The sequence below is a fragment of the Ochotona princeps genome, chromosome 18, assembly GCF_030435755.1.
Source record: "Ochotona princeps isolate mOchPri1 chromosome 18, mOchPri1.hap1, whole genome shotgun sequence".
In the NCBI taxonomy this organism is placed as follows: Eukaryota; Metazoa; Chordata; class Mammalia; order Lagomorpha; family Ochotonidae; genus Ochotona; species Ochotona princeps.
Window position 1 is genome coordinate 12753050 of NC_080849.1, and position 27999 is coordinate 12781048.

At 50.8% G+C, this 27999-nt stretch overlaps 1 protein-coding gene across 1 annotated transcript in view; it reads right to left on the minus strand.

Moving 5' to 3' along the window:
- Positions 1-1965: 1965 nt before the first annotated feature.
- The window catches only part of LOC101525168 (O-acyltransferase like protein), a 42906-nt gene continuing 16872 nt past the window's right edge, over positions 1966-27999 (minus strand). The window contains exons 6-15 of the mRNA XM_058676765.1: positions 24573-24752; positions 24040-24142; positions 19094-19195; positions 13750-13915; positions 12191-12270; positions 10977-11090; positions 7635-7767; positions 4745-4931; positions 2352-2494; positions 1966-2067 (exon numbers count right to left, since the gene is read on the minus strand). Coding sequence (XP_058532748.1) covers positions 1966-2067; positions 2352-2494; positions 4745-4931; positions 7635-7767; positions 10977-11090; positions 12191-12270; positions 13750-13915; positions 19094-19195; positions 24040-24142; positions 24573-24752 — 1310 coding nt within the window. The remainder of the gene's footprint in view (positions 2068-2351; positions 2495-4744; positions 4932-7634; positions 7768-10976; positions 11091-12190; positions 12271-13749; positions 13916-19093; positions 19196-24039; positions 24143-24572; positions 24753-27999) is intronic.

Sequence of the window (27999 nt, forward strand, 5' to 3'; positions counted from 1 at the left end):
TGTGTAGGCCACTAACCTTCAATGATTTCTCTGAGGCTTTAAGTTAGAGAGGGTCAGGTGTCCACATAGCCACTAGAGGGCGCCCAAGCAACTCGATGAATTTCAGTAACCTGTTTAGCAACCTTAGCACACTTTGTGATTTTTGGAGTTGAACAAGCCCAGCAAGGTATGACAGCTCTGCCCTCCTTGGGGTGAGTTTTGCCAGCAGAAGAGCCTAGACCTCAGCGAGTTGTGGCTCAGTCCTTGCGCTGGCTGGAAAAGCCAAGGGTAGCTGCCTGTTGCCCACGATGTCGAGGATTTGAAGTCTTCAGTGCCTCCCTCCCCTGTCCCCAGACCCCATGTGCTTCATTTCAGATCTCCTTGACAACAGCAAGCACACAGTTGGCCCTGCCAGGCCACGGATCCTATAGCCCGGGATACAACTAACCATTGAACAGCAATTGTGGATATTCTATAAACTGGATTGATCCTGAACACCTACACTCTTTTCCATGATTCACTAAGCAGTAATTTTGGTGTTGTGTTAGGTACTCTCAGTCACATAGCGATGAGCTGACACTCAGGAGGCTTTAGGTCATATGCGGTATTATATCATATTATAGAAGTAATTTGCAGAGCCAGGAATTTTTATGTCAGCAGGGGGTCCTGAAGCCAGTCTCCTGTGGGTCTCAGGGATGGTGTACACAGATGTGGCACATTCCGTGCTGGTCCTCACTTGGTGGCCAGGGTCTGAAATGAAGGTGCTGGCAGTGCTGCCCTCTGGTGGCCCTGAGGAAGACTCCACCTCTGCCCCTGGTCAGGCCTCAGGGTTTCCGCCTTACAGGTGGCAGCTACTCCTTGCCTGTCCCCTGAGCATGAGCCCCAGTGTACAAAGCCCCTCTCTTTATGAGGACACCGCTCATGGTTCATTAAGGTATTGCCCCAGCGACATTCTCGATCATCCCTGTAAGGACTCAGTCTCCTTATTTGAATCCAAGTTGGAGTAACTGTCTTCAATATGGTGGGGGAAGGGAGACAATGTAACTCAGGACAGAAGCCATCCTGTAGCAAAGATAACACTGGGAGCCTTGCAGTGGTCAACTCAGGGCTTGTGCATGTAGAGACCGCGCTGCTTGGTGGACCAGGAAGAAGTGATAGGTCTGCAAAGATTTTCCAAATAACTCTTGAATCATTACATTGTGGAGACTGGGAAACAAGGAAGGCAGTAGAACTCGGGGGAGCTTCATATCCCAAGTTATACTGCATTTGCCACATTTGATCATTCCCTGTTGTTAAACAGTAACCTGAAGCAGGATAGGATTTGGGCGTTTATTTGAACATTCAGCGATGCAGGAGCCTGGTTATCTGCAGGATGGGCAGGATCAGGACGGGTCCTGGGGGAGGCTTCCACAGAGCAGTCGCAGAAAGCCAGCGAAGCAAGTCTTCGAAGCAAGTCGTCACCAGTGTGGTTACCTGGCTGCCTCTTGTTGGAAAGTCCCTACTTACGTAACTGCGACTCTGCCGGTGGCTTTTCATTGGTTGCACTTCCATTCTGCTTTTCTTTAACAAGAGGATTTTAAAGAAATAGCTCACCTTAAGTTACGCTTCTATCTGCACGCTAAACAAGGTTAAGGTCACCTGCGAGACCTGCCTGGCTCTGGCTGCTCAGGAATTCTTCAGGCCTGGTCTCCAATTTGATCTAACACTTTGTGGATCACCCATAGAGTAAATCAACCTACAAGCCATGTTGAAAAATCAATCCCAGATCTTTTTACTAAAAGGTAAAGCCGAGGGTGCTGGTTGTGCCGCAGAAAGATATTCTGGAATCCTCTCACGTGTCTTAACATTGCATAGAATCAGACTTGGGATTCTTCCCAGGGACACGACGAAGGCCACCTCAGCCCACGCACATCCCCGCGTGCCAAGGGGCCTCCGGCCTCCGAGGTTTGTTCTGACGGGACATTCACGGTCCCGCAGGTGCTGACGTCACAGACACCGCATCAGCCGCTGAAATGACTGCTCAATGGACAGCGTTAGGACAAGCCCCGCGACGAGGGTCAGCACACAGTGTCCCCAGAAAAGGTAGAACTGGAGAGGAAGCGGAGCAGAGCGGGAAGCCTTACTCTGTGAGCCCGGTGCCGCCCGGGGCTTGAAGCACACCGCATTGCAGGACCGAGAATCCTGGCCTGGAACAACGGAGATGGCATTCCAGGCAGAAACCCTTCCTCTCCCGCCTCCAAATAAAACAAAGAACAGCAAGTCTCTTGAAAGTGAAACGAAAACAGAGCGGCCCTCTAACAGCCAGTGGATTGCTTTGCTGCTCCCAAGCAGAACACCACTAGGGTGCGGTGGCCATGCGGGTGTAAACTCACCATGTTGGTGTCAGTGTAATGAATGAGTGTTTCCTGGAGGCCGTTGTAGAGCAGGATTACAATCGGATGCACCAGGTAGCAAGCATAGCTGACACTGGCCCGGAAACTCCAGGCGTTCCAGGAAAGCAGCAGATCTACCAGACCTGGGGCAGAGAGGTGGGGATGAATAAAGCCACAGGCTGGCCGCAAACCGGGTCACCGTCAGGCCCTGTGGATTCTGGGCCCATATGCAAACTTTGTGTAAGGTCTTAGTGTACTGTTGAGAATATTCTTCCCATTGCAGGAATGTGAGGAGAGAGGGAGAGGCTGATGTCGAGATAACGGTCAGGCCGACTTCCTTGGCAGAGTAACTCCTGACACAAACAGTCCCCATGGCAAACAAGGAGCTGAGTGCTTGTAGCAACCCAGGTTCTGGTTCAAGATGCGGCCACATAAGCCCTTGGCCTTGGGATGAGGCACTCAGCATTGCCATGCCTCGAGCTCTCAACCGGTGCACCGAAAGGCTTGCCTACCACTTTCCTGTTACGTCCCTTAGAATACAAACGTTCTGGAACTCAGTGTATCTCTTAGAACTGGATGTCTCAATCAGGGCCACTGATCACTCATGGCTGTTTATGTTCATTAAAACGAGCGGTCCTTCTCCAAGCAGAATTGCCACGGGTCGACTAGGAAACCTCCCAAAGCTACATCCGTCTGCAGCCTCTGAGTGAGACTTGGTTAGGAGCGAAGGTCTTCGCAGGCAAGGTCATCCTGGATCAGGATGTACCCCTGGCCCAGGGCCGAGCTGCCTGGTAAGGGACAGCAGAGGAAGCCCGGAAGTGGAGGAGCCACATGGAAAGCCTGGCCGACAGCCCCCGGAAGCCTAGGGCTTCACCGGCATTCTGCCTCCGCCCTCACCACTTGGTGCACCAGGCTGTCTTGCTGACAGACCAAGGCACTGCATGGCGGCCTGGGCCAGGTCAGGGATTGTGCAGGATGGTCTGTGTGTTGATGCTCGGGGCCACCGTCCCACGTAGGGTGGAACATTAGGAATGAGGTCCCAGGATCCACAGCAGCTTCCCAATCAGTCAGAAGGAATGCAGTCCATTTCCTCTCTGACATCACTTTCCCCAGTCAGGGAAGGCTTTTTTTTTTTTTTAAAGATTTATTCATTTTTTTATTACAGTCAGATATACAGAGGAGGAGAGACAGAGAGGAAGATCTTCCATCCGATGATTCACTCCCCAAGTGAGCCGCAACAGGCCGATGCTGCGCCGATCCGATGCCGGGAACCTGGAACCTCTTCCGGGTCTCCCACGCGGGTGCAGTGTCCCAATGCATTGGGCTGTCCTCAACTGCTTTCCCAGGCCACAAGCAGGGAGCTGGATGGGAAGTGGCGCTGCCGGGATTAGAACCGGCGCCCATATGGGATCCCGGGGCTTTCAAGGTGAGGACTTTAGCCGCTAGGCCACGCCGCCGGGCCCAGGGAAGGCTTTTTTAAAAAGTAAATGTTAAAGAACAAGACACTCATCATTATACTCAAGTACGAGACTCAAGCTGAATCCTAACATCTGAGAGAGAGAAAGGAGTGCTCTGAAATGAAAATCATTAGCTTTGCACTTGGGCAAGGTCCTAGGTCATGTGCCAGCTGTGAGACCTTCCCAGGGTTCTATCACCCCATTTCCAGCCTCCTTGGTTGGGGCTAATGGGGTCACAGGCTAAGTCTGAACTCATCCAAATTATTGTCCCAGAATGTGACCTCATCATGGCCCTCCTGGATATGGCTTCACAGCTTCAGGGTCTCTGGGGAGTTTAAAACCAGAAGGGCTTTTGGTTGGTTGGTTGGTTTTTTCTGGAAGCTTCCTACCAGCCTCAGTCCAGCCATCTGCTGACATGTACCCCTGCACCCAGGTATACCTAACTGAGAAGCAGAGGGGAATGTCACGTGACTTGAGTCTTATCTGGAGAAGATTATTTTCTTTCCACATACATTCTTTATCGGCTTGACGGTTGCACACTGAAGGGCAGCTCAAAAGAAGTTTCCCGTTTCTCAGAAGAGACGCTGGCGAGTGTGTGGTCTAGTGAATACCCTTGGCTAAGGAAGCCAAGATCCTGGCTGCTCCTGATATTTCTCTGTACAGCTCTGTCTCGTTCTCTTCCGGCTTCTGAATGGGCCTCACTAGAGAAGAAGCAGGTTTTTCAGACCTGCATTTGTTCCTGTACCAGTGCAAAAATCTAATCCATCACCTCGGTGTGTTCCCCCAACGACTTAGATGTTACTGACATCACACCAGGCATTCCTCAGCCACACCAGCCAACAAAAGCCTAACCGGGCATACTTGGTGTTCTAAGTTTGTCACCTTGACAGGAATGGACCAATCCCAAGAACAAAGCTCTGTTCTAGCCCCTTCTACCTCCATAGCCTTCCTGGCAGGCCAAAATGACCCAGGCCACGGCTGCCGCCCACAGGGTCCGGTGGAAGGCCTGGTAGACAGCAGTGGCCACTGAAGGGACAGCAGGGGTGTCCTCCAGTGCGTACGCCAGGGCGACCACGACAAACAGAGTCAGCAGAGAGCCAATCCAGCCCAGCAGGGCCTGCATCTGCAGGGAGAGGCGGGTCACAGCCGGGGACTCACTCCTTTCACACAGTCTTCCTTCTGCATTGTTAGTGATGTCACTGCAGGTGCTGCTTGGGAACCCCATCACTGCACACACTGCGCTGAATTAAAGGCTCATCTTAGCAGCGACCAGGGATTGGGGTGCTGGGGAAGGGTGAGGTGTGTGTCACATGGAGGGAGTACCCATAAAGCTGCAGTGTCTTAGGTCTGCGGTCGCGCGAGGTCAGCGAGTTTCCTGCTGTGACAATGTGCTGTGGTTATGCCACAGGTTGCCAGTAGGGGGAGCTGAGTCAGAAACACCCAAGATTCTCTACAATGTTTGCAACTTCCAGTAAATCTTTCCAAATGAGCATGAAAATAAGTTTTTTAAAGCTGAAGGGAATAAGGTACTGCTCCTCACCCACTTGCATCACTCCTAACCTCCTGCTTCGCCCCTTATCCCTTGGTTCTGCTCCTAGTCTGAAGGCGAATGCCTGCATAGCCCGCTTCCTGGGCTGTATCCAAGGAACCAGGCACGTTCAGGGGCACAAGGAATGGGAGAACAAAGATGCGTCCAGAATATCCCCAAGAGTCAAATCCGAGTACTTGGCGCAGTGTAAGATCTTGCACCTTGTGCCACCTCACTTGATAGACCCATCTTTGTCTTCCAGACTATCTGACATCCTGTTTCTCGGGCAGCTATAATGGTGTCTACAATGACCTGAACCAGCTGGACCATCACCTTGTCTAAGAGCCACACTGGGGTTTGGGGCCCTGCCTTGGTTTCTGGCTGCAGGAAGAGGAGGGGATATCTCTGGGACCCTCCACTGTTTCAGCCTCGGATTCCTTCGTGCTTTGCTAATTCTGCAACCTGGACAGGCCTGCACTCTCCACACCCCAGGCACCGTGTTCTTTTCTGTCCCAGCCTGCCTCTCTTGGCCAAGATGTATTCTTTCTTATCTGGCCATCTTCCTCCAGCTTGAACTCTGTCCTGATGTTTTTGGTTCCTACAGGATTGAGTTCGACCTACTCAACCCTTCCATGGTCCATTTGGTTTGAGGTCCAGCTCTGTGCTACCCTATGCTTGAGAAGGTTCTCAGATGCTCTGTCTTCTCCTTAACTCTGTGTAATCACACTCTTTGCCTCCTCGAACCTCTGTGTAACTTGAACATATTTGTCATAGCACTCCGTAATAAGCCTTACCTGAATTGTGCATTTCCAGAGAAATAACACAACTCCAACTTATAGAAAAAGTCACGTAGCCCTTGCATGTCTGTTTCTACCAGCTAAGTCCTATGTTCCATTCCTGCCACTCTCACTACAAGATTTTCCAAAGATGAGGGACTTTTCTCCAAGGTACCTGCAATGCTGAGACAGGCAAAGCTAGAAAATGGTGGTGGGTGGGTGTCTGTTCTAATAGTGCAAGGGGACTCTTGTCTTCTTCCATTAAGAAGGAAATTATCTTTCATTCATTCATGTCTTGACGGTCTTCAGTGTGTCACAGTCTCATATGCCTGGGACTGAGAGGCGACTAAGACATGCTCTGTCCTTGAGGAGGTCACAGTCTGTGAAGCAGAGAGGTGCACAGGCATGTTACAAGGGTCTAGCAATGGACAATGCACAGAGCAGGGACACAGCCCACGCTGAGGAGTCAGGGAAGACTTCCTGGGGGTCTGAATAGGAAGGAAAGTGAGATAAAAGCATAAGATGAATTGCAAAGTGGAGAGGCATGACCCAGGCATAGGAGGGAGTGTGCGAAGTCACACAGATGCCGGGCACAGCACAGGGACCAAGGCACCATGAGCAGATCATCACCGCTGCCACGCCAAGTGCCAAACAGGAAGTGGCAAGACAGATGCAGAAATGGGTGGATCTAGGGCTCAGAGACCTTGCGGAGCTCGCCGTCCAGATCAGGATTTATCTGGGGGCTCAGACGATGCTACCAAAAGCTTTTGCGCAGTCAGGATCATGGCCAAGGTAGTATTTGTAGTGGATTAAGATCCACAAGCCTGGAGGCAAGAAAATGAGCCAAGAAACCCAAGCAAGAGATGAGCAGAAATTCAACAGTAGTTAGACAGGGTCAGAGAGGACAGCAGGTGAAGGAACAACAGGGCTCGATGGGTGACGGAGGAGGAGTGGTCAGTGAGAAGGAGGCGTCCTAGTGACCCTAGCTTTCCAGCTTGCAGGCTCAGGTTGCCTGGGGAACCTCAGAACCTCCAGGACGATTGTCCGAAAGGAGCCAGAGGAAGCAACATGTGCTCACGGCCCAACTGGAAGGCAAAATAGCCTCTTCGCCCCCTCTACCTCATGGAGTACACGCTATCTTGATTCCCAGATGGAAATTTAACCAAAAAATCCTGTCTGTCAGAACCATGGAACCTGTGCGTTATGAATGCAACCCAACTCAATTTCCTCTTCCAGAAGAGGGTTCTGCCATTGCAAGCTCATTGATTTTCCAAACCCGAGGTTTCTCTGGATCTGTAGCAAGGCTCTGATGGGTAGGACCTCTCTGTGCACCAAATCTAGGCCTTACATGGTGCTAAGAAAGCAAAGAATTGGGCTCTGGCCCCCCGCTCCTGAGTCATGGAGAGACACTCCTAGCCATGCAGCCCAACTCCTCCTGCCCGTGGCTTGGAAGCATCCAGCCAGCTGGTCCCCTTGTCCCAGCCCAACCTGTGCTCTTACAGGGAAGCCTGGGAAACCATACCTTGGTCTGGAGAAGGTTTGCCCTATGGTTTTGGTGCATGAAAATGCTCAGAAAGAGACCCACGAGGAATGGCCCCAGGCGGCAGTAGGGCTTGGTGTAATACTCCAAGAAGTACAGCGCTAACACAGTGTCACTGAAAAACACAAGAAGATAACTCAGAGGTTCCCTTTGATCTGGGCATGGGGACTAGAAACCCGGTGTCTGTTGGAGCAATGGCTAATCCAGATGTGGCTTTAGGGCACATCTGTTCTTTCCCTCTGTAATGATGCACAGTGACCTCATGCTTCTATCTTGGCTACAGCTGGCTTGTTCAAATTCTAGATGCCACTCTCCCTTTCCTATCTAAAAAAAATATAATGCCTATATTCATTTTCAATACAATCAAATGTCATATAATGGCATCTGGTCGACAACAGACTGTATAGGAAGGATCTTCAAACACTTCATGTTAAAATGCATGCTTTCAAAAAACGAATGCATGGATTTCAAATTTTAAAATAAGATTATCTTTTTATTTTCCCTTGAAGTGCCCTCACTGTAATGGTAAGGCATAAAACGATGTTGCGTGGAGGTTGTAGCCGTCTTACCTTTCATAAACACTCTGTGATGATATACTTCTCAAAACATCGTCCCCTTGCTCACCACCGCACACACGCCTGCGGCTCTTGCTGGTGGCTGATACATCCAGAAAGCTCTACACTTCTGGTCCCCAAGGTTGAACCCAAGGCTCTCAGGCCAGAGACTGTCTTGAAAGAGAAATACTGAGCAGGCCAGGTCCTGGTGAGGATGTGAGACAGCACTGCGGAATGCCACCCGTGGCATCACCTTGGAACCTGTTTGGCTCAAAGTCTGTGCTGTCTATCCCACTCTGCTGCCTAGGAACCTGTGGCATGCACCCACCGATGGGTGCCTAACAGGCCCCAGATATCCTCCACAGAAGATATCCAGCTGTGCCCAAGCCCTGGAAACAGAATCTGCCGGTGGGGGCCTGTGGCTAGCATTCGGAGCGCTGTCCTAGGCTTCCGACACGGAGCTTAGATTGAAACCCTGCTTTCAATGTCTCCCTGATCTCCACTGAAGCTAGAACATTCTCCAAAGCCCCCGCTGCCCACACAAGGGCTGCCACAATGGGGGAAGCTCTTCAAGACAGTGGGCAGTGAGACCTTGGGGTCTGGGTAGGAGAACTCCCAGGCCGGGTTGGACTCCATGCTTGGGTCCCTGACTCCAGCCATCACGAACATGTGGTCAGTGCGCCATTTGGCACTAGGCTCCACCTGCTGGCTGCCCTGTGGCGAGCTCCAGGGTCTTAGGGGTATGGAACTGCTGTCTAGGTACGTCCATGTTGAGTGCACTGTGCTTGTGAGTTGTGAATCAATCCTGAAGGACTCCCAATGACAGAGTAACCTTTCCTTGAATTTAAGTGAGGGTACTGAGGCCAGGTGGTTTGGAGGAGAGAGATCAGATGATTTTTATGGGTCAGACGGATATACCAGCCTACTTTAGACTCCTGTGTGGAACTTGTTATTACCAAACAGTGCTGAGCACCACACACCAGTCCATATGAAAGCTAAAGCTGGGGGCTAGTCTAGCATGGCCAGATGCTAGCATCTGACAGAATGTTTGATCAGGACAGGTCACGTTAGGCAGGGCCATGACACCAACCAGCACACGAGAGAACCATTTCTGGGGGTATATTCTGTGGGGGATGTGTGGGCCAAACCCTGTGGAAATACTAGTCCCACTGGTTAGCTCAAGAGTTGGGGTAGTGATGGGCTGAGCTAGGTGTGACCATGGAACCTGCCGTCACTCACGAGTAAAGAAACCAACAACAGTCTGGACTGATCAAGGCAGCGGCACCCAAATGTGCATTCTAAATAGGGTGTGGGGTAGGCCGGGCTGCAATGTTCACCAGCGCATACAAGGCCAAATGGAAGGCCAGACTACACCCTAACACCCACTGGCATGTATGAGAACTGAGTCTGGGGTCAAGTGGGGAACTTGGGAAACTCCCCTAACGGGTCATAGCTTTTGCTGGTAATCAAATGGTCCAGGTCTGGGGGTTGGAAAAGCTGGGCAAAGTAGCTCCAGTGGCTGGCTGATGTATGGGTTGGTTATGGAAGGGGGCGGACCAGGCAGGGCCAAACAAACCTTAGCTCACAAGCAAAAATAGAAATCTGGATGGAGCACAGGTCATGCCGAGCTAGGCTTTTATACTGACTGGTCTGCATGAGCCAGGATGCCAGGCCACAGCATCTAAGGCAAAGGCCAAGACAGGTGAGGGGCTATGCCAATCTGGGCCAGAGCAACCACTGGCATGCGCGCGATCTATGACTGGGAATAGGCCCAGATGGGGTTCCCACTGGTGGATGCAGGGGCCAGAGTGGGGGCTGCATTCTGGTCTGGATATGGCCGCAGTCTCCCTTGGCACAAGTGTGGACTGGGACTGGACACACCAAGTTGGGCTAGACTCCAACACCATCTGGGGCTCTGGAGGACCAGGGTAGATGTAGGACAGACTAGGCTAGGTCTCTGCCCCTTCTGAGCCATATGTGAGCCATTTCTAGGTATGGATGAGCCTTGGCTGGGCTGAAACATCCAACAGCAAGAATCAGAATGGGTTGAAGGCCAGTCAGGAAAGGCCACTATTCCTGATAGAACAGGAGGTGGTCTAAGTAGGACTGGCCTATGGACCAACCGGTATGCACAAGATCTGGCATTGGGAGAGGTTCTGATGGAGGGGCCTGGGCAACTCTGGCAGGACACAGTCCCTGCAGGTGAGCGCAAGGAACACGATAAGGAACAGCCCAGACCAGACCAGGGAAGGTACCCACCGGCATGCATTTGGCACAGGTCGGGGGCAGACCAGGGAAGGGACCCCTGCTCTCCTGTATTTATTCAAGCATTCACTTGGTTATACATCCCATCCATTCACAAATACATACTGAGCACTTAGGGGTCAAATTTTCCTTGTAAAAGAAGGAAGGGTCACGCATGCATCGACGGAGAGGCAGAGAAGCCTAGTGGGCGAGACCCTAGCTTCAAGTCGCTCGGTGGCTGTGTGACTCTCGCGTTCCAGCCTCACCATTAACTCCCCCGAGCTGCAGAATGCAGATCAGCCACGCGAGGGCGCTCCCTTCCTGGAGAAACGTTTCCCTGGGCGGTGTTTGAGTTCCCAGGGACCCCTGCAAGCGCAGTGTGGCAGTCAGAAGCCAACAAGGACCGCGTCCCAGCCGCTGTCCCAGCACAGCACCCACTGCGGACCCTCCTTGGAGGGCCTGGCCCCGAGGGTAGAGAGGGTAGGCCAGGGGCAGAGAGAGAAAGATATTGGGGGAATTGCAGTACCTGGCGGCTGATGGCGACGCCACTGGGAGTTTATGAGCCAAGGTGAGCAGGCCACTGGCCGCAAAAGATGCTAAGAACAGCACGGTGCTGAGGAGGACGAGGGCACGTCTACTCCTGCGAAGAAGAGAGAACGCGGGCAGGAGCACGATGCAGGCTTCCTCTCGCCATCACCTGTGACCTGTGGCTTCCTGCTGGCTCTGCTTCCGCAGGCGGCTGCAGTGGAGTCAGGGAGGTGTCCCTGGGGCTGGGCTACCTGCCCATTTACTAGCTGTGCGACCCCAACAACATCCCTGGTGCTACCTCCCAAAGTTGACTGTGCAGCTCCAAAGCCGATTCAGCACTTCTGAAATAGCGGCTTAGGAAGAGAAGTGACATGTTTGAGAGAGGGTGGGACACAGGGCAGACACAGGCACAGCAGAAAAGAGGCTGGCTCAGAGCGCGAGGCCAGGGGTCAGCCATGCCCACACGCATTAAAGCAGAAAACTCTTGAATTTATGATGCAATTGTATACATGTGCTTGATGGAAAAAATAACCAAAACATTGCCCTAGGACCATGAACTTGAATTCCACAGTTCTGCAGAGCCTTGTGGACTGCATCTCCCAACTGTACTAAGTAATGAAAGGTGGAATCCTTTTCCCACTGACTCCTATCTAATTAATTTCTCCACACATGAGTGTTGTGCATGTGTAAGACCAGGAAGGTCCCTAAAATACAAGAGAGATTGGCAGGCACAGGCCCAGGGCCAGGCACTGCTAAATGCTGATGTGGACCGCAGTCTTGGCGGTCCAGGGCAAGCGCCACAGAGGCCTCCCTGCCTGCCTTCCGGCTGTCCCCGAGGAAATAACCAAGACAAGAGGTAGTGTGCTTCATCCTGAGAAGTTGGACATAGACACAAAATGGCGCGTGAATCCTGAAATGGACAGGTGTCCTGGTCACGCGGTACGTGGAAATGTGCGTAGGAATTGTTGGAAAATGCAGCACACCCGGTGTCACAAGTACACTGACGACTGTGCTGCAGAATCACCAGCTGGTGCAGGGCCCAGAAGGCAAGACGACAAGGAAGCAGGGGTACAGGAGAGACTCCAGCCTACTTCTTTGGAAAAAAATTGGATTCCTAAATCATAGAAAGCCAACTTCCATGGGGCTGGAGCAACTTCTCTGAGTTTCCCAAAAGGTCTCCCAGGGAGAAAATCACGTGTCCCCGATACTCACTTTCCATGGAGGAAGATGATGGCCGACGTCACGAGGTGGAACTGGAAGTCGGTGGCCAGGTACCACGTCCAGCCACCGCACTGCGGGGAGAGGAGCGAAGGCGCCTTCTTAGCCTTCTGCACCTGTCTCCTGTCCTGGGACACCGCCTGGCTTGGGAGGGAGGCTGGTGTAGGGGTAAGGGCGGAGAAAGGGGGAGGGAATGAAGGGGGACTCCCTTGGGGAGAGACATTCACACCCCTGTACTCATCAGTGATGGACCCAGCCTGGCAGGCAGACAGTACTATTATTGCTATTTACAAAATGGAAATCCTACTGCACGGTAGTAGCCTGTCCCCTGTGACACTCCTGGGCGCTGAGCCCATTCATGCCACAGGAACATGAGGGGTGACTACTGTCCTGAGAGGTGGGCACTGGAGTCTGTGTTGTCTTCTCCTTGCTTGTCCCCACTGCCAAGTGCAAATGAAGAGAAGGATCTGTTCCAAGCCAAGGCCTTTGCTGGGGAGCCCTTTCTCTGCCAAGGGCGTCTGGGTGTTTGTGACATTGTTAGCAAACCCTGCACAACTCTTAGAACTTGATCTGCTGTCGATTGAGTTTCCGAGCCCGGTCTCAGTAGGGCCTAGCAAAATAATTTCCAAGGCCATGGCCAGGCATTCCCCACCCCTGCTGAAGATGATTGACATGCGGTTGTCAGGTCAAAACCACATGGTTCCTCAGCTTGACCATGCTTGTGTGAAGTAAGGCAGTTGACCTGGTTTTTTAACATCAAAATGAGGGAATTCCCAGGGGTCCCAGGAAGACTGACACAATAGAAGGGACAGCTTTGTTGGCAATTCAAGAGTAGCTCTCATGGGGGGTGGAGCTGGGAGAGTGCCCAGGGCTCGGGACGCCGGCCCTCTGGCACAAGGATCTAAGATAGGGTTTATTCAGAGAGACTCTGGGCTTATGTCCTTGCCAGCAATCCCCTCAAGTGGCCCAACATAGTCTGCACCTAGAAAACAGCCCCACCTCTTCCCTGAGGTCCCTATCTCAGGGATGCCCTCACAGGCAGGTCCTGGGTGATGCATGCCCTGGGCAAGCTGTTGGCCGTTGGTGAACGGAAGCCAGCCCCTGGTCACTAAAGGGTTGTGTGCAACAACTGGGACCCTGCCACTCCTTAGCATTCTCTTTTCAGCCTCATTTTCAGGGCCCATGAAGAATCGTGCCATGCTACATTGAGTAGAATCCTTAACGATGAGGTTGTGAGGCAGTGTTCCAGCCTGAGCCACCTCCCCAGGTGCAGGTGATCAGGGTGTCCTTTCTCACGGAGTGACAAGGACTGGCAAGGAACAATGAGGGACCTGCCCACTCGATGGTCAGGTCCCTCATTGTCCCTGCTCTGCTCCTCTGTGTGACTTGGGGCCACCCACCCGCAACCACCTTTGTTCCATATCACTGTTCCTTCTGAGAATAAGCCAGAAGAAAGGAGATTACCCTCAGCTTGCACCTTGGAAAGTTCACCCAGAGGGAGACACTCTATTTGCACCCACCTGCCTTTCCAAAGGTAACAGCGTAGGACTCACCGCAGCCTGCACCAACAGGAAGTTGTTTAGCAACAGCAGGTTTGTCCACCAAGCTTGCCGGCAGTTATCCCAGTGGAATTTGGGCACTTCCCAGACAGGTCCCCAGGGCACAAGAGCGAACAATGCAAGCAACAGGCACACAGAGTAGATGTGAAGTGGCTGCAGCCTGGCAGGAGAGAGCCCGAGAGGGGTGCCTGTCTGTACTGGGGCCTACTGGCCCCTCAGTGGGCGCAGGCTGGGCGGCGCCAGGATGCTCTGAGAGGGTTGGCATGGGGCAGCACTTCCCCGCCCACTCCGCCAGCATGTGTGCATTTGTGTGGTCAAGGTCATTTACTAGCCCATCCTCAGATGCTGCTGATACAAAAATGCTGTGGTCTGTTGAGCATGTCATGTCCAGCTGTGCCCCCATTGGACAGCAGGGATACTTAATAATGCATCATGAGGCAATTCCACCTTTGTCTGGATGTCATAGAGTCCTGACACAAACCTAGAGGGTATGATCTGTTGTTGCTATGCTACAAATCCATACTGTATGTTGCTGTATCCAAAACTCCATGTAAGCAGTTACATGGTATTTGTGTACTAAATGTATCTGAACAGGTTGTTTATGCCAAAAGCCTCACAGTCACGGTGAGGCTGCATTGTGCTGCAGTGTCTCTGGGTGATGGCGAGTTTTCACTTCCTTCATCTTCATGTGGGAGCACCATCAAAGTGCTCCACTGCTGCCCGGAGCATGGTGGGGCAGCTGGCGTTAGAAACCTTTGAGAGAGTTGCAAACCGCGAAGCCATCCTCTCTGGGAGCTAGCAAGGCAGCTCCCATTCCCATGCTACTGGAGGAGAGATTTGATTTATTTTTATTGGAAACGCAGATATACAGAGAGGAGGAGAGACAATGAGGAACATCTTCCATTTGTTTATTTACTCCCCAAGTGGCCACAATGGTTAAGGCTGAGCTGATCCAAAGCTAGGAGCCCAGAGACTCTTCCGGGTCTCCCACATGGGTACAGGGTCCCAAAGCTTTGGGCCATCCTCGTCTGATTTCCCAGGCCACAAGCAGAGAGCTGACTGGGAAGCAGGGCTGCCGGGATTAGAACTGGCGCCCAGTGGGAACCTGACACATTCAAGGCGAGGACTTTAGCCGCTAGGCTATCGTGCTGGGCCCAGAATAATTACACTTTAAGCATCCTCCCTAGATAGTGCTGGTGGGTATCTGAAGAGCAGGAATAGCACTGCTGTCCAGTGTCAGAAAAGCAGATGGCTATGTCAAGATGCGAGGGAGCTCGCCTGCCTGTCTGCTCAAGGGGCAGCCACGTGGGGGCCTGGGACCTGCCATGCTGGCATCAGGCCTTGAAGGCTGGCAGCTGCTCCCACAGCTCTCTGGCTCAGCCTTCCTTCCCACCATCTGTCACCTCTCCTTCCCTGGAGAGAGTAACACAGCCCTTGGTCCTTGCCCCAACAAGCAGCACCCGCTCCCCAGGGTGCGTGTTAAAATACAAGCTTTGAGCCGGGCGTCCTGGTGGCTCAGGGCCAATGCTGCTGTGAAGTCATGCCTGGAGGAGTAAGGCTACAGGGCAATGAACGAGAAACGTAGGTTCTAGATTGGCCTCCGTTTTTCACAGCCAGCAGATCGTAGCATTTCCCCCTCTTGCCTCTTTTGTCCCAGGAGTTCATGATTCCTGCCAGAGAGACCAATGGGAGCACAGCTCAGAACAGCTCATGTCGCCTGGAAATGTACATGCTACATCCTTTCCAAATGGGCTTTCCAAGTGTAAGCAGTGGGATTGTAGCCCTGAGCTGTGGAGGTGTGAAAGCTGGCATTCTCATCCGAATCCGGGTAAAGTCCATCCAAACTAGATGCTCAGATCACAGGCATCACTTTTAAGAATCTATACCATAAATACACAGAAATGCATGTGCTGGGCCCTTCAAGAGGGCCGTGGTTAATCACATGGTGAAACAACCATGCATAGCCTGCAAAAAGTGTACAGTTGGGCCTGGTGCAATGGCTCAGTTGGCTTATCCTCCCCCTTCAAGTGCTAGGATCCCCTAGGATGCTGGTTCGTATCCCAGCTACTCCACTTTCCTTCCAGCTCCCTGCTTGTGGCCTGGGAAAGCAGTCGAGAATGGCCCAAAGCCCTGGGACTCTGCACCCATGTGAGAGACCTAGAGGAGGCTCCTGGCTCCTAGCTTCGGATCGGCTCAGCTCTGGCCATTGTGGCGAGAACCAACAGATGGAAGCTCTTTCTCTCTCTCTCTGTATATATGCGTTTCCAATAAAAATAAGTATTTTTTTTAAATTTACAGATAGATTTTTTTCAATTTAATTTTCCTACCTACAGATAGTATATTGTCTACATGTTTAAGAGAGCCACAAAACCTGCAAAATCACTTGTATGCCTACTAATGGTGACGTGTCAGGTACCAGGGGGCCCCCTACGCAGTGCTGTGTCAGCTTCGAGCATCCGTAAGGTAGGTCGTTCTCGGCTAATAGAGAAGAGGCCCAGCTGAATCATTCAATGTGAAAGCCAGGTGCAAGTAGTTCAACTATGGTACCACCTGTCCAGGGCAGGGTAAATGCTTATAAATCCAGGGGACATTTCCGTCAGAACCCAGAGTGCTGTCCCTTGAGAAGAGAGCCTGGAGGGGATTCTTGTCATTGAGTTCTCCCATCCAAGTACTAACCAGGCCCGACCCTGCTTAGCTTCCGAGATCAGACAGGATCGGGCGCGTTCAGGGTGGTATGGCCGTAGACATCATGTCAGTTCTGCAGTGCACGGTGGCACCTGCTATTATTCTGCTTAGACCCCTCTCTCTATTTCCCCCTACAAGCTGGTGTTGGGGATTTTCCTAGAACTTGCAGCAGCTGCCAGCGGCCTCCCGACTTTGCTCCCCACACACATTCAGTGTCTTTTCTGCCCTGAGCCACAGTGACTATGTAAAGGTGAACCTGCCCACAGCCTAGGCGACCTCATCGCCTCTCACTCCACGTGCACCATTGCACACTTGTGGTCTTTGGGGGGATCTTCAAATATATAGCCATGTTCCCCATCAGGACCTTGAGCTCTGGTCCCCACCCCCAATTGGGTCATTTTTCCCTCACAGTGTTGGCTTTGCATGAAATATTCTTTTCCTTCCTTCAGTGTCCTAACTGCCCTTCCAGGGGGAAGTCCCACCTCACTTCTCTCTCCAAGCTATCACCTTAAGGTGCTTAGCATCCCTGACCCATTAGGTATGTATCAGACGCAGCATCCAAGAGCCCCATATTTACTATTCATTGTCTGCCTCTGTTCATGAGCCTTTAACTACATGCCGGTTTGTTCAAATGCTGACACTTTTCGACTTCTAAAAGCAGAGGGGCAAGCATTGGGCAGAGGGCTAAGTCTCTACTCTGAGCACATCCCACCTCCAAGTGTTGGCTTCCAGTCATTCCACCCTGGGAGGCAGCACATGGCGTCTGAGTGCTGAGTCATTGCCACCCACATGGGGACCTGGGTGGGGTTCCCCAGCTGCCGGCTTCAGCCTTGTCCAGCCCTGGCTGTTAGCAACATCTGAGGACTGTTTCTCTTTCAGTCCCTATGCCTTTCAAGTAGAAGTGAAAATTTTAAAAAAATAAATGATGACACCCCCAGGGTTTGGCCTGTTCCAGGCCTTCAGTGAGTACAGAGGGAGTGAGCAAGCATCTCACCTCAAGTCCTTCCACCCTGGAGATGTCTAGGCTGGTGGGAACAGTGAATCCTGCCAGCATGAACAACAGCATCCATGCGGCCAAGAGCTGATGCCTTTGTCACGGGGTCCCTCAGGGTGAGGTCAGCCTTAGAGGGCTGGGGGCCATCCTGCACCAGTTCTCAGCCCTGCAGGGTACACTCTGGACTCCCTCTCTTGTTAGTTCTCACGCCCATCAGCTCCTGTCTCAAAATTCCCATCTCAAGAACGCCTTTGTCGTCTACTATGTTACTTGGGTCAGAAAGCTCCTAAGTCCTAGATTCTGCTTCTTGCTGTCCCCGCTGCTAGCTGCCGGCCCAACCCTGCTCTCCGGCCCAGCTCATGTGACAGCTGACATATGAGGTCCTTGCCTCTGGGGTCCTTGCCTCGGCCTTGTCCCACAAGGCCTCACCAACACATCTCTCACCCCATGCACCTCCTCACTACCTGTACTGCTCCACCTGTCTGGAGACCCACCCCTTGCCCGGCAGTGCCAGCCTCCAGTTCTGCCCCCCAGAATCAGCTTCCAGGCAGGCCCTTCCAGACCATGGATTCCCCATGACAATTTGCCCTGGGGGCCAGCCTCTATCCTCCAGGAGACCTTCCAGAAACAAACTGCCTACCCTGCTCCTTCACTCCCCCAAATACTGGACGAACACAAATACATCTTGGGGAGAAGGGCCAGGTTGGACAGAGCTTGGGAGAAACTATAAAAAACACGGGGAAGGAAATTCATTCCTTGACTTACCCTCAGTCTGAACCAGAGACGTTAAGTGTGGTCAACAACACGCCAGGACTTCACTGAGAGCCAAAGTCACACATCCTTCTAAGTTCCCTACACAGACACAGTCCTACAAAGTAAGCACCACTATGTACTTTGTTATAGGGATGAGGAGGCTCAAGGCCAGAATGTAGGAACACCGGGAGTCCCCCAGCTGATTAGTGATAGACCCGGAACGCAAGCTCAACAGAGGCACGAGAGAATCCACTCTCCCCTGGTCCATTTTCTTTAACCCCAAAGGTTGTTTCCACACTTCTGCTTCCCACTTTGTGACCACGTGGGGTAACAAGGAGTGGTGAGCACTGGGTTCAGGCTTCACCACTAGCCACCTTTCAGCCAGAGGAGCTACAAGGCATGAGTGCAAGTTTCCTTTCCCCCTGACCCCTGTCATGTCCTGTCACTGCTGCTCTGTCTGCGCTGGTACGGCACTCTGCTCCGACACAGCCTCTATCTCTGCTTCACCCAGCCACGTGTTCCTGAAGGAGACCATCCTCCCCGTCCCCTGACAGCTTCAACCAGTTCCTCTCCTGATTTACAGGATCTTGTTGCTACTCATTTTTCTGGCACAGAACTCCTGTCAAATATACAAGCCATGGAAATCTGACACTGTATTTAATATGATCTACGACTCATTAGCTGAGTAATAAAGATATTCTTGCCAGTGGGAGACAGCAGTTTTTATGCTGTCTGTCATAGAAGAAATGTAATCATTTTAAACCAGCAAAAGTTTACTGGATTTAAGGAAAAACTATTTTTATCAATTTTTTTTCTTTTAAAGTTCTTTCATAATAGGGTTAAACACTGAACAAGTGAATTATTACATTGCGATCATGAATTGAGGAGTTATATAAATAAACCTACCTTAGAAGGCGATTGAGAATGTATCTGAATATAACCTTGCGTGTTATTCCTTTGACTGAATTCTCATGCATCTTTTGAAATGACCTTGTGCTTAACCAACCACTAAGAAAAGGAAAGAGCACAGGAATGGCTCATCAATTTGGTTGTCTCGATCAAGATAGAATAAGTGACGCTACATCAGCAAAGCACCTGCAGGTCTTAAGGCAGTAGTTTGTTCCTGCTTGTGCTAGGTGCCCATGCCGGTCAGCTCGGGCTCAGCATCTTCCTCACCGAGACTGGGCCGATGGAGGAACCGTTGTCTCAAAGTTCACCAGTGATCATCACAGACAAGAGTTCTGCAGGGCTTTCCATTTGAGAGTTCTAAAAGCCTGTCATAATGGCACTAAGAGGCACCTCAGGTTGGTTAGCACCAGGAATGTAAACCACTCAGCCACAGGGGGCCAGGAGAGTGGAATGTTGCCAAGTGCCTGGAGGAGAGAGAGCCAGAAATATCTGACCAACAATGCTAATGAGCCCCGGGTGGTCTTTTCCAATTATGTTAAAGCCTTCCATTTCTCTAGTAGCTATTTTTCAAAGTACTTACCTTTCTTCATCTATGCCAAACTACTTAGCAACAGAAGTTTGTGGAATGAATGAGAGACCTTATTGTTGTTTTCCTAGCAGAGAAAGTGGTACTCAGAGGTTGTTGAGGAAGTTTCCTAGGGATGGTTCAGTGGCTAAATCCTTGCCTTGCAAGTGCTGGGATTCCATATAGATGCTGGTTCATGTCTTGGCTGCTCCACTTCCCATCCACCCTCCCTGCTTGTGGCCTGGGAAAGCAATAGAGGATCGCCCAAAGTCTTGTAAGAAGCTCCTGGCTTCAGATCAGCTCAGCTGCAGCCATACAGCCACTTGGGGAGTGAACCAGTGGATGGAAGATCCTTCTCACTGTCTCTCCTTCTCTCTGTAAATTTGACTTTCCAATAAAAATAAATAAATCTTTAAAAAAAAGGAAGAGGGTGGGGTTTCTCATAGTCACAGATGGAATTCTTTACCAACATATCCCGTTGACTGATTCATTAGCCAGAATGTTGAACTTCAGACACTGAGGTCATGCCTTTGAGTTAGAGCTTGACAGCAAGCAGGTCTATAAGTTTCCCAACCTTTTGACATTTGTATCATTGATGCTGTGGGTGTTTCCCCAAGGAGTATATGCATTTCCTATTGTAAAAAAGCGTTTGTTAGAAGAGAGTTGGAAGAGATCCCAGAATATTGGAGAATACCTTTATTTTTTAATTAAAAAAAAAAAAAAAAGATTTTATTTAGAGCCGGTGCAGTGGTGTCTTCCACATGAAGCACCGGCATCCCATATAGGTACCAGTTCGAGACCCAGCTATTCTACTCCACATACATCTCTCTGTTAATGTGCCTGGGAACTCAGCAGAGGATGGCTCAAGTCTTAGGGCTCCTGTACCCACATGGAAGACCCAAAAGAAGTTCCTGGCTCCTGGCTTTGGATCGGTCCAAACGTAACTAGCCATTACGGGGAGTAAACTAGCTGTTGAAAGATCTTGCTCTCTTTATGCCTTTCAAATAATAAATCTTTAAAAATTTTTTTTGTTTGAAAGGTAGAGTTACGGGGGTGAGAGAGGGCATAGAGAGATAGATAATCCATCCACTGGTTCATTCCCCAAATGGCTCTAATGGCTAGAGCGGGGAAGGGGGGTTCCAAAGCCAGAAGCCAGGAACTTCTTCAGGTCTCCCATGTGGGTGCATAGGCCAGGCACCTAGGCTGCCCTCTGTTGCCCCCCACCCCACCCCCACACCCAGGGAGCTGGACTGGAAGTGGAACAGCCAAGACTCCAACCGGATGCTGACACTGTGGCTTTACCTGAACAACATTAATGCAGACATCTCAACGATGCTCCAAAAAGTGGGAGAAAGTTGCCAGTTCTGATTTCGTCCTCCTCTTAACTGCAGGAAAGGATGGACTGGGATGAGCTTTTCTTTGCAGTGAGGCTGGCAGCCCCTCTCCCAGCACAGTTGCTAAAGCAGCCGGGGTCTCTGTGTGTACTTTCCAACCTTCAAGTTCCTGAAGACAAAGCACCCACCAAAACTGACAGGAAGATGGACTATGAATAAGAGAATAGATTACCAAGGGCTGCCACCCAGAGGCCTTGAACACACACACAGGGAACATTATACAGTAGGGAAGGGTGATCTCAAATGAGAGGTAGAAATGGGTTCCAGGTAGTTACTAGTCGTTAAAGAGAATCAGAGAACCTTGGCTTTAGTGCATGACGACCAGTGATTCAGTGATAAAAAGTGTGGTTTTGACCCATGGGGCAGGCTCCTTCACCTTCCAGGGACCACTGTAGGTCCCTGCATCTGTGTTCCACCTGCCTGGCTAGATACCCAGTGGGGCCAGGAGCACTGCTGGCCTGTCTGCCAACTGTGCACTCTGACCCCTACCTGCCTAAGCTGCTCTGTTGTCACCTGGTTCAGTCCCTGCTGTTCTCGTGGGCAGGTCTGCACCGCCCCCCACCTCAACCCCTGCTCTTTTGCGGCAATGCTCAAGACACTCTCACAGCAGAGCCTTGAGATGAAACAAACCTCCCCCGTCAACAGCCAGCACGGCTCTGGGCCTGGTGACACAGAGGCACATACAACAGAAACTATCCCTGCCTCACATTCCATCATCGACAGACACACAAGCAACCAGGTCATAGAAGGTGGTTTCTACAGTATGTTTGGCAAAGAGAAAAAAGAACCAGGTCAGGAAAGATGAAGTAGAGACTGCTGCGTAGGTCCATTTTAAACAAGGGAACAGAGAAGGCCCGGCTGTGAGGGACTGGAGGAGGAGAGGGACACTGGGTTTCAGGGAGGGGAGAGTTGCAGGATACCAAGGGGGATTAGTAGGCCCTGCTTCCTGCCTGCCTGCCTGGGACCAGTTCTCTCCTAAGCCAAGGGCTGTGAGTGGTATGACCTCATACAGACTGTTGAATGGGAGCCTTTGTGCAAACGTGGCTCAGTTGCTGCTGCTGGCACTGTTGGCCATCAACAACATCCATCAGTTTATCCCCCGCTCCTCCACCATTCCCAACAGACCACAGCTGTGCCTTGGCTGTCTTCTCTCACCGACTGCTGTGCCCCGTAGGCTGTGCCGCTCTGCTCTGCTTCTCTTACACACACGTCAGTGTCTGCATCTCCCATTGACCCCCTTCCTTCACCAGAAGGCCTCCAGCTGAGAAATCCATGGACTCCTTCTGTGGGTGTTCAGCTCCCCAGCATCGGGCCCACGGGCAACACCCATCCCATACCCCCAGTGGCTTGCTTCTCTTGGCTTCCTGGTTCACTTGGGGTCCTCCTTGTGCCCACCAATGGCTGGTGACTCATTTTCAGACTCCTCCAGCTCCTCCCTTCCTCCCCAGTTTCTAAACATTGGAAGAGCAGAAATCCTAGTGTTCACCCTGAATCTGCCAGCCCTGCTGGAGTGATCAGATTGAACACTCTGCTTCCCGTCTGCCAAGGACTTCAACATTCACCTTCCAACCTTGACTTTCCCCGTGACCTTTAAGCTTTGGTAGGTGTCTGGTCACCTGACAGCTTGATGTGAACATCTGAAGGGCTCTTTGATCTCAACGAAATGAAAGGAAAGCTGGACTTTCCCTGTAACTCTGCTTCTCCTTGACTCTTCCACATCACAATAAATGCTTTCACCATCTGCTTTGATAACCGGAACCAAAACCTAGCAACATTCCCAGTTCCTCTCTTTTTTTCCCATACTTGACATCCCAACCACCCATTCCTGTCCTTCTTAGTCTGTTAGTTCCCCTTCCCTCCCTCCCTGTCACCAGCATTCAGTGTGCCTTCTGAGCCTCACACGAGGTTCCCTAACCTGCTTTGGCACAAGTTGCACTAGTTGATTCCTCTGCCTGAAATCTTTTTTCTCCCAGATTCCCCATGGTTGGCTTCTTCATGCTGTTTTATTTCCTTCCCAATATTTTATCCGACTGTTTCTTGGTTAGGAGCCTGACCTCAGCACGTATGTTCATGCTGAAGGAAGCACCGCGGGAGTTCCTCCTTTGATCTCCCCATTGGTTGGGGTGACACCCAGCACACAAGCAAAAATGTTCAGGTAGGGGCAGCTGTGTTCCATCTGCTGTCACTCTCTCTCTGAAGGAAGGAGTGTTTTGCCCCCACAGAGGTAAACAGCAGAGTATAGTGGCTGACACTATGGGGGCTAGCCCCACACTGCGTGGATGTGGCTGCATGTCATACATTTCCACCACCAAAGAGGCCAGAAGGAAACTGTGGCTTCCAGGAACCATGCGGGAAGGGGACAGGGCCTGGGGAGGAACTGCTTGGTGGGCATCGAGCTTCATTTGGGGGTGATGTGGGTGCACACGAACAAGTCAGAAATGATTGTGCATCAGTGTGAATGTACTAAACGCCACTGGATCATATACACTTCTGGGGGTACTTTCATGTTATGTGAATTTCACACTAAAAGAAAAGAAGGGAGCTTCAGCATGGCTCCTTCTGTTACAGTATTGCAGGGTTTAAATGAAAAGTACCTCCTAGACAGACTGACATCTAAAGAATAACTAATAGATGTTAGCTCTTAATAGTTAATTAAACAAACAGAGCACCGTGAAATGTCTCACTTTCACTGTAGTGAGAATTGGAACTTTCTTTCCAGGTCTACTCTTGTCTGTGAAGTAGAATTTGAGAAATAAGATTGACTAGTGAAAGCTCTGTTGTGTGGGCCAATCTAACTCATTTATTAAACAGAGATACAGATGAGAGTGGCCTGTGACAATCGTACTGTGTAAAAAGAGACAGAAGCGAAGGCCCCCAGTGAGTGAATGTGAGCTGTTGGGCTTTGCTCGCAGACAAGGGCAGCACAGACAAGCACACAGATCCCAGAGCAGACAGCACCAAGTGCCCAAGACTGACCTCATTACCTGAACAGGAAAAACGTGTCAACCCCGAGATAGAAGGGGCCACTTCGAGAGCACAGGTATAGTGGGTTTTTAAGCATCTTGGTTTTCCATTCAAGCACATTATCTGTAAGAGAAAAAATCATGACTGTTTGTGTAATAGCAGCCAGCTCCACTGTTTACAGGGAGCCCTTGGCCCAAGCACCAGGGAGAAAGCTGGCAGACAGTCCATATCGGCACACCAGGTTTCTTCATGTTTGCCTGTTCCTGCTAACTTATGGCTTCACTGAGCAGCTCATCGGGTGGTGAAAATACAGCACTCCAGGCTCCCTGTTCCCCTGGCAGCAGCTGCCTGATTAATCCTAGGAGGAGCTGAAGTCGCCCCCTGCACACTGGCCTGGTAAACCCACCCATGAGAGGTCCTGGGCTGCCTTGAGAGCAGAAAGGAGGTTGCGGGCAGGGAGGACACCAGCCTCGCACCCCAGGGCCTCACATGGCTGTACTACCCCAGGGATTCTGAGTTCCCCGTCTGCTTTCAAACTGCAGGCTTTTCGCACCCAGAGACAGCCACGCTGTCATCTGGCTGGTGTGTCCCGAGATGATCCAGAGTAGACTGATGACACAAAGGCCATTCAGGACCGGGCAGGTGCCTCCTGGCATCTTTGCAGTCCAGATGGCTGGCACATTCTTCTGCCAAGAGAAGCACTGCAGAGCATGGCTCACCACTCCTAGAAACCCTGGGCAAGAACAAAGGTGTTAGTGTCCTCCAGAGCCAGACCCTGCCCCCCGCCACCCCGCCACGCTGCCCTGGAACAGGAGCCAAAAGAGAACCCTCGTGACCTTGGCCCTGTGTCAGGGCTCTTGCTCCAACCCTGGACAGCTCAGCTCCAGATCAATCCGTGATTTTTGTTTTTTCAATCCTGGTTTCCTTCCTCTTTTAAGCTTTGAGTTTCCTTATAGGCTGGTGTCTCACAGTACCTGGTACAGAATACACTTCCCAGGCTCAGGCCTAGTAATGCCAACAACTGACCATCATCCTTTTATACAAAGGATTAGAGAAAGGAACATGTAGACACCAGTAAGAAACCACTGGATCTGTTAAGCCAGCGTGTCCCCTGCAACACCGTCCCTGGAGCCTTTGGGCCACTTGCAAAGCCCCACAGCAACAAGCAGCCCCATGAGCCAGGATATGGAGCTCGTTGTCAGATGCTCCTGGCTTCTTTCTGGTTGGCACAGATTAACCCTGTGACCTGGGACAAGCGGAATAGCCTCTCTATGTCCCGTGTCCACATCTACACAAAGAGGATCAAAGTAGATCTGGTTTTGCTCACAGCAGTCTCATGAAGAACCAATGAGATAATGTCAATCACTCACTCTAAGGAGAGACCCGCTGAGATTCAATACTCAGATCACAGCTCCACCACCAGTCAAGGCTGAGAGCGGTTCATCTTCACCACTGGATGAGTTCCCTTTAATATTTAATGGAACTTGACCTAGCCCAAATGTCTGGAATGGTGAAATAGGAGCTGGTTCCAAGAGACATAACTTCTCCTGGACAGAGCTTAGCACCCGAAACATTGCGGGTGCCCATAAATCCTTACAGAATCAAAACTTTGTCATCCATGAGAGCTGGCTTAGCACCAAGCCCTGGAGATCTAAATCAGTTTCTTCAGCTAAAGAATGCAATCGCTTAGTATTTGAAGGTCCACCTGTAAAGAGGAGTTTTTCGATTTGAGTCACCTGTTGTGACTGCAGCTGCCTGAAGCCACCACACTCGTTTAGAAGGGTTCCACACTCACCGGAAACTGGCATCGAACATGGCAAAATCAGCAGTTTCCCCTACCTGACGGCGCCTGGCTCCTCTCCAGTTTCCTATGAAGTCACATGGGGCCATTGAGGGACACAGGCCCCACATTCTGCTGTGTTCCAGAGAATTCTGTAGCATCCCACCCCCACCCATTTCTAATAGGCAAAAATTTATGAAGGATTATTGTTAGGATTCTAGAATAATGTCAAGTAGCTGACTCAGTACCTCCTAGGCAAATAAGTAGAAAGAAATTTTTTTTAATTTCAAATTCAAAGGTTTATATATTATCTTGAATTATACCTAATAAGCAATGTTTAGTTTTAAGATTAAAAGTCTCACATTTCAAGTTTTTAAATTCCTTTCTAATGTGTACATTTTCTTAAAGGCCAAGAGGGCTGCATATTCTTGTAGCACAGGTGTTTCCCTTAAATACTCCCATTTCTTTTTGTAGTCTTTTTGTTTGGTTTTGTCTTTAATTGGAAAGGAAGGTTTACAGAGAAAAGCAGAAAGGAAAATCATCCACTGGTTCACTTCCCAAATGGCTGCAATGGCCAGCACTGAGCTGCTCTGTAGGCAGAAGCCAGGAGCCAGGAGCATCTTCCAGGTTTCCCATGTGAATGCAGGATCCCAAGGCTTGGACCATCCTGCACTGCTTTCCCCCACCATTAGCAGGGAGCTGGATGGGATGTGGAGCAGCCGGAACACGAACTGGCACCCATAGGTGAGCTCCTGGCCACTGTGCTTGCAGGTGGAGGATTAGTCTTTTGAGCCACCATGCCAATTCCAAATAGTTTCATTTCAAAAGCTGTTTTGAAATGATTGAAAGAACTGACAAAAAAATAATTTACAAATGACAATGCTTAACCACCTTATCTTTGGAAGAGCACTCTAAAGTGACAAGTACTTGACAGATTAATCAAATATGTCCGTTTTCCCAGCATACAAAATGACCAAGCTGTTCCTGACATGGTCCCCGCATCCTCATTACAGCTCCTGGGTTCCCTTCATACCTCCACTCCCCACCCTGGCTTCCTGCTAATGCACGTTCTTGGGGCGCGAGGTGATGCTGCAGTAGAGTGCTTGTCACTCAGGTAGGAGACTCGGAGTTTCCGGCTCCCAGCTTTGGCTTGGTCCAGCCCCAGCATTTGCTAGCTTTTGCAAAATGAAACATAAAAGCTTTCTGTCCTCTTCCCTCCCGTTCGCTTCTCTTCTGTCTGCCTTTGAAGGAATATAAGGGGAAAAACCCCACAGCTTTTAAAGGGAAAAATATTCTTCCCCACATTCTCCCACAGTTTCCCACCTAAATGCAAGACAGGCTCATGAAGATCCACACTAAGCAAGCACAGCAGTTAGTTACATGCTGTAGAATCAGAAATGGAAAATGCTCCACTTGGCTGTGAACTTCTAGAAAGCACAGGCACCCTGTGTCCATCTGACTTGCTGGTGACTGTAAAATAGCAAGGAATACAAGGCCAAGCTGTCCCTCCATCTCCAGGCCCACAGGAATGTGACATTTTACCTCTGTTGGCATGAACTACTCCTGAAATCGCTATGGCAACACAACAAGAACACTCCCATTTTGAGACCACAGTTAAATATAGCGGCTGAAAAGAGCAAATGTAACTCTAGGGTTTCCATCCTAGGCGAGTGGGGACTGTGTGTGTGTCTCATTTTGGACCAGGGACCTAACATTTCAGTGATTGGGTCCTGGCACCATACCAGCTGTATCTACCTTCAATCCTGTGACCTGGTCTTAAAATGTAGCTCGTGTGGGGGTGAACACTGGAGCTAGTGAGCTCCTGGCCGCTGAAACTGAAGCATGTGGCCTGAGCCTGGGACCCAGCAAGCCTGCTGCCTGCTCAGCAAGTTCCACGGGCCCCAGGCCAGAGGCCTCTGCTCTTTGCTCTCACCCCTGGCTTCCCCAAGGCCAATAAGCACAAGAGCAATGAATCTACAAACCCCATTTTACACAGAGGGAAGCTAAGGCTCACACAGATGAACCGACTAAAGATGGAGTTAGCAAGCAAGGGCAAGCTGAGGGGGTTTCTAAATGCGTGCTCTGTTTGCCTTGCCACCATGACGGAGGCTGGCCAGGGGCAAAGTGAGGTCTAGGACTATATCAACGTGAGAAGTGATGGAGGGGTTCTGAGATTTGGGCAAAGCTACCAGAACTGTCT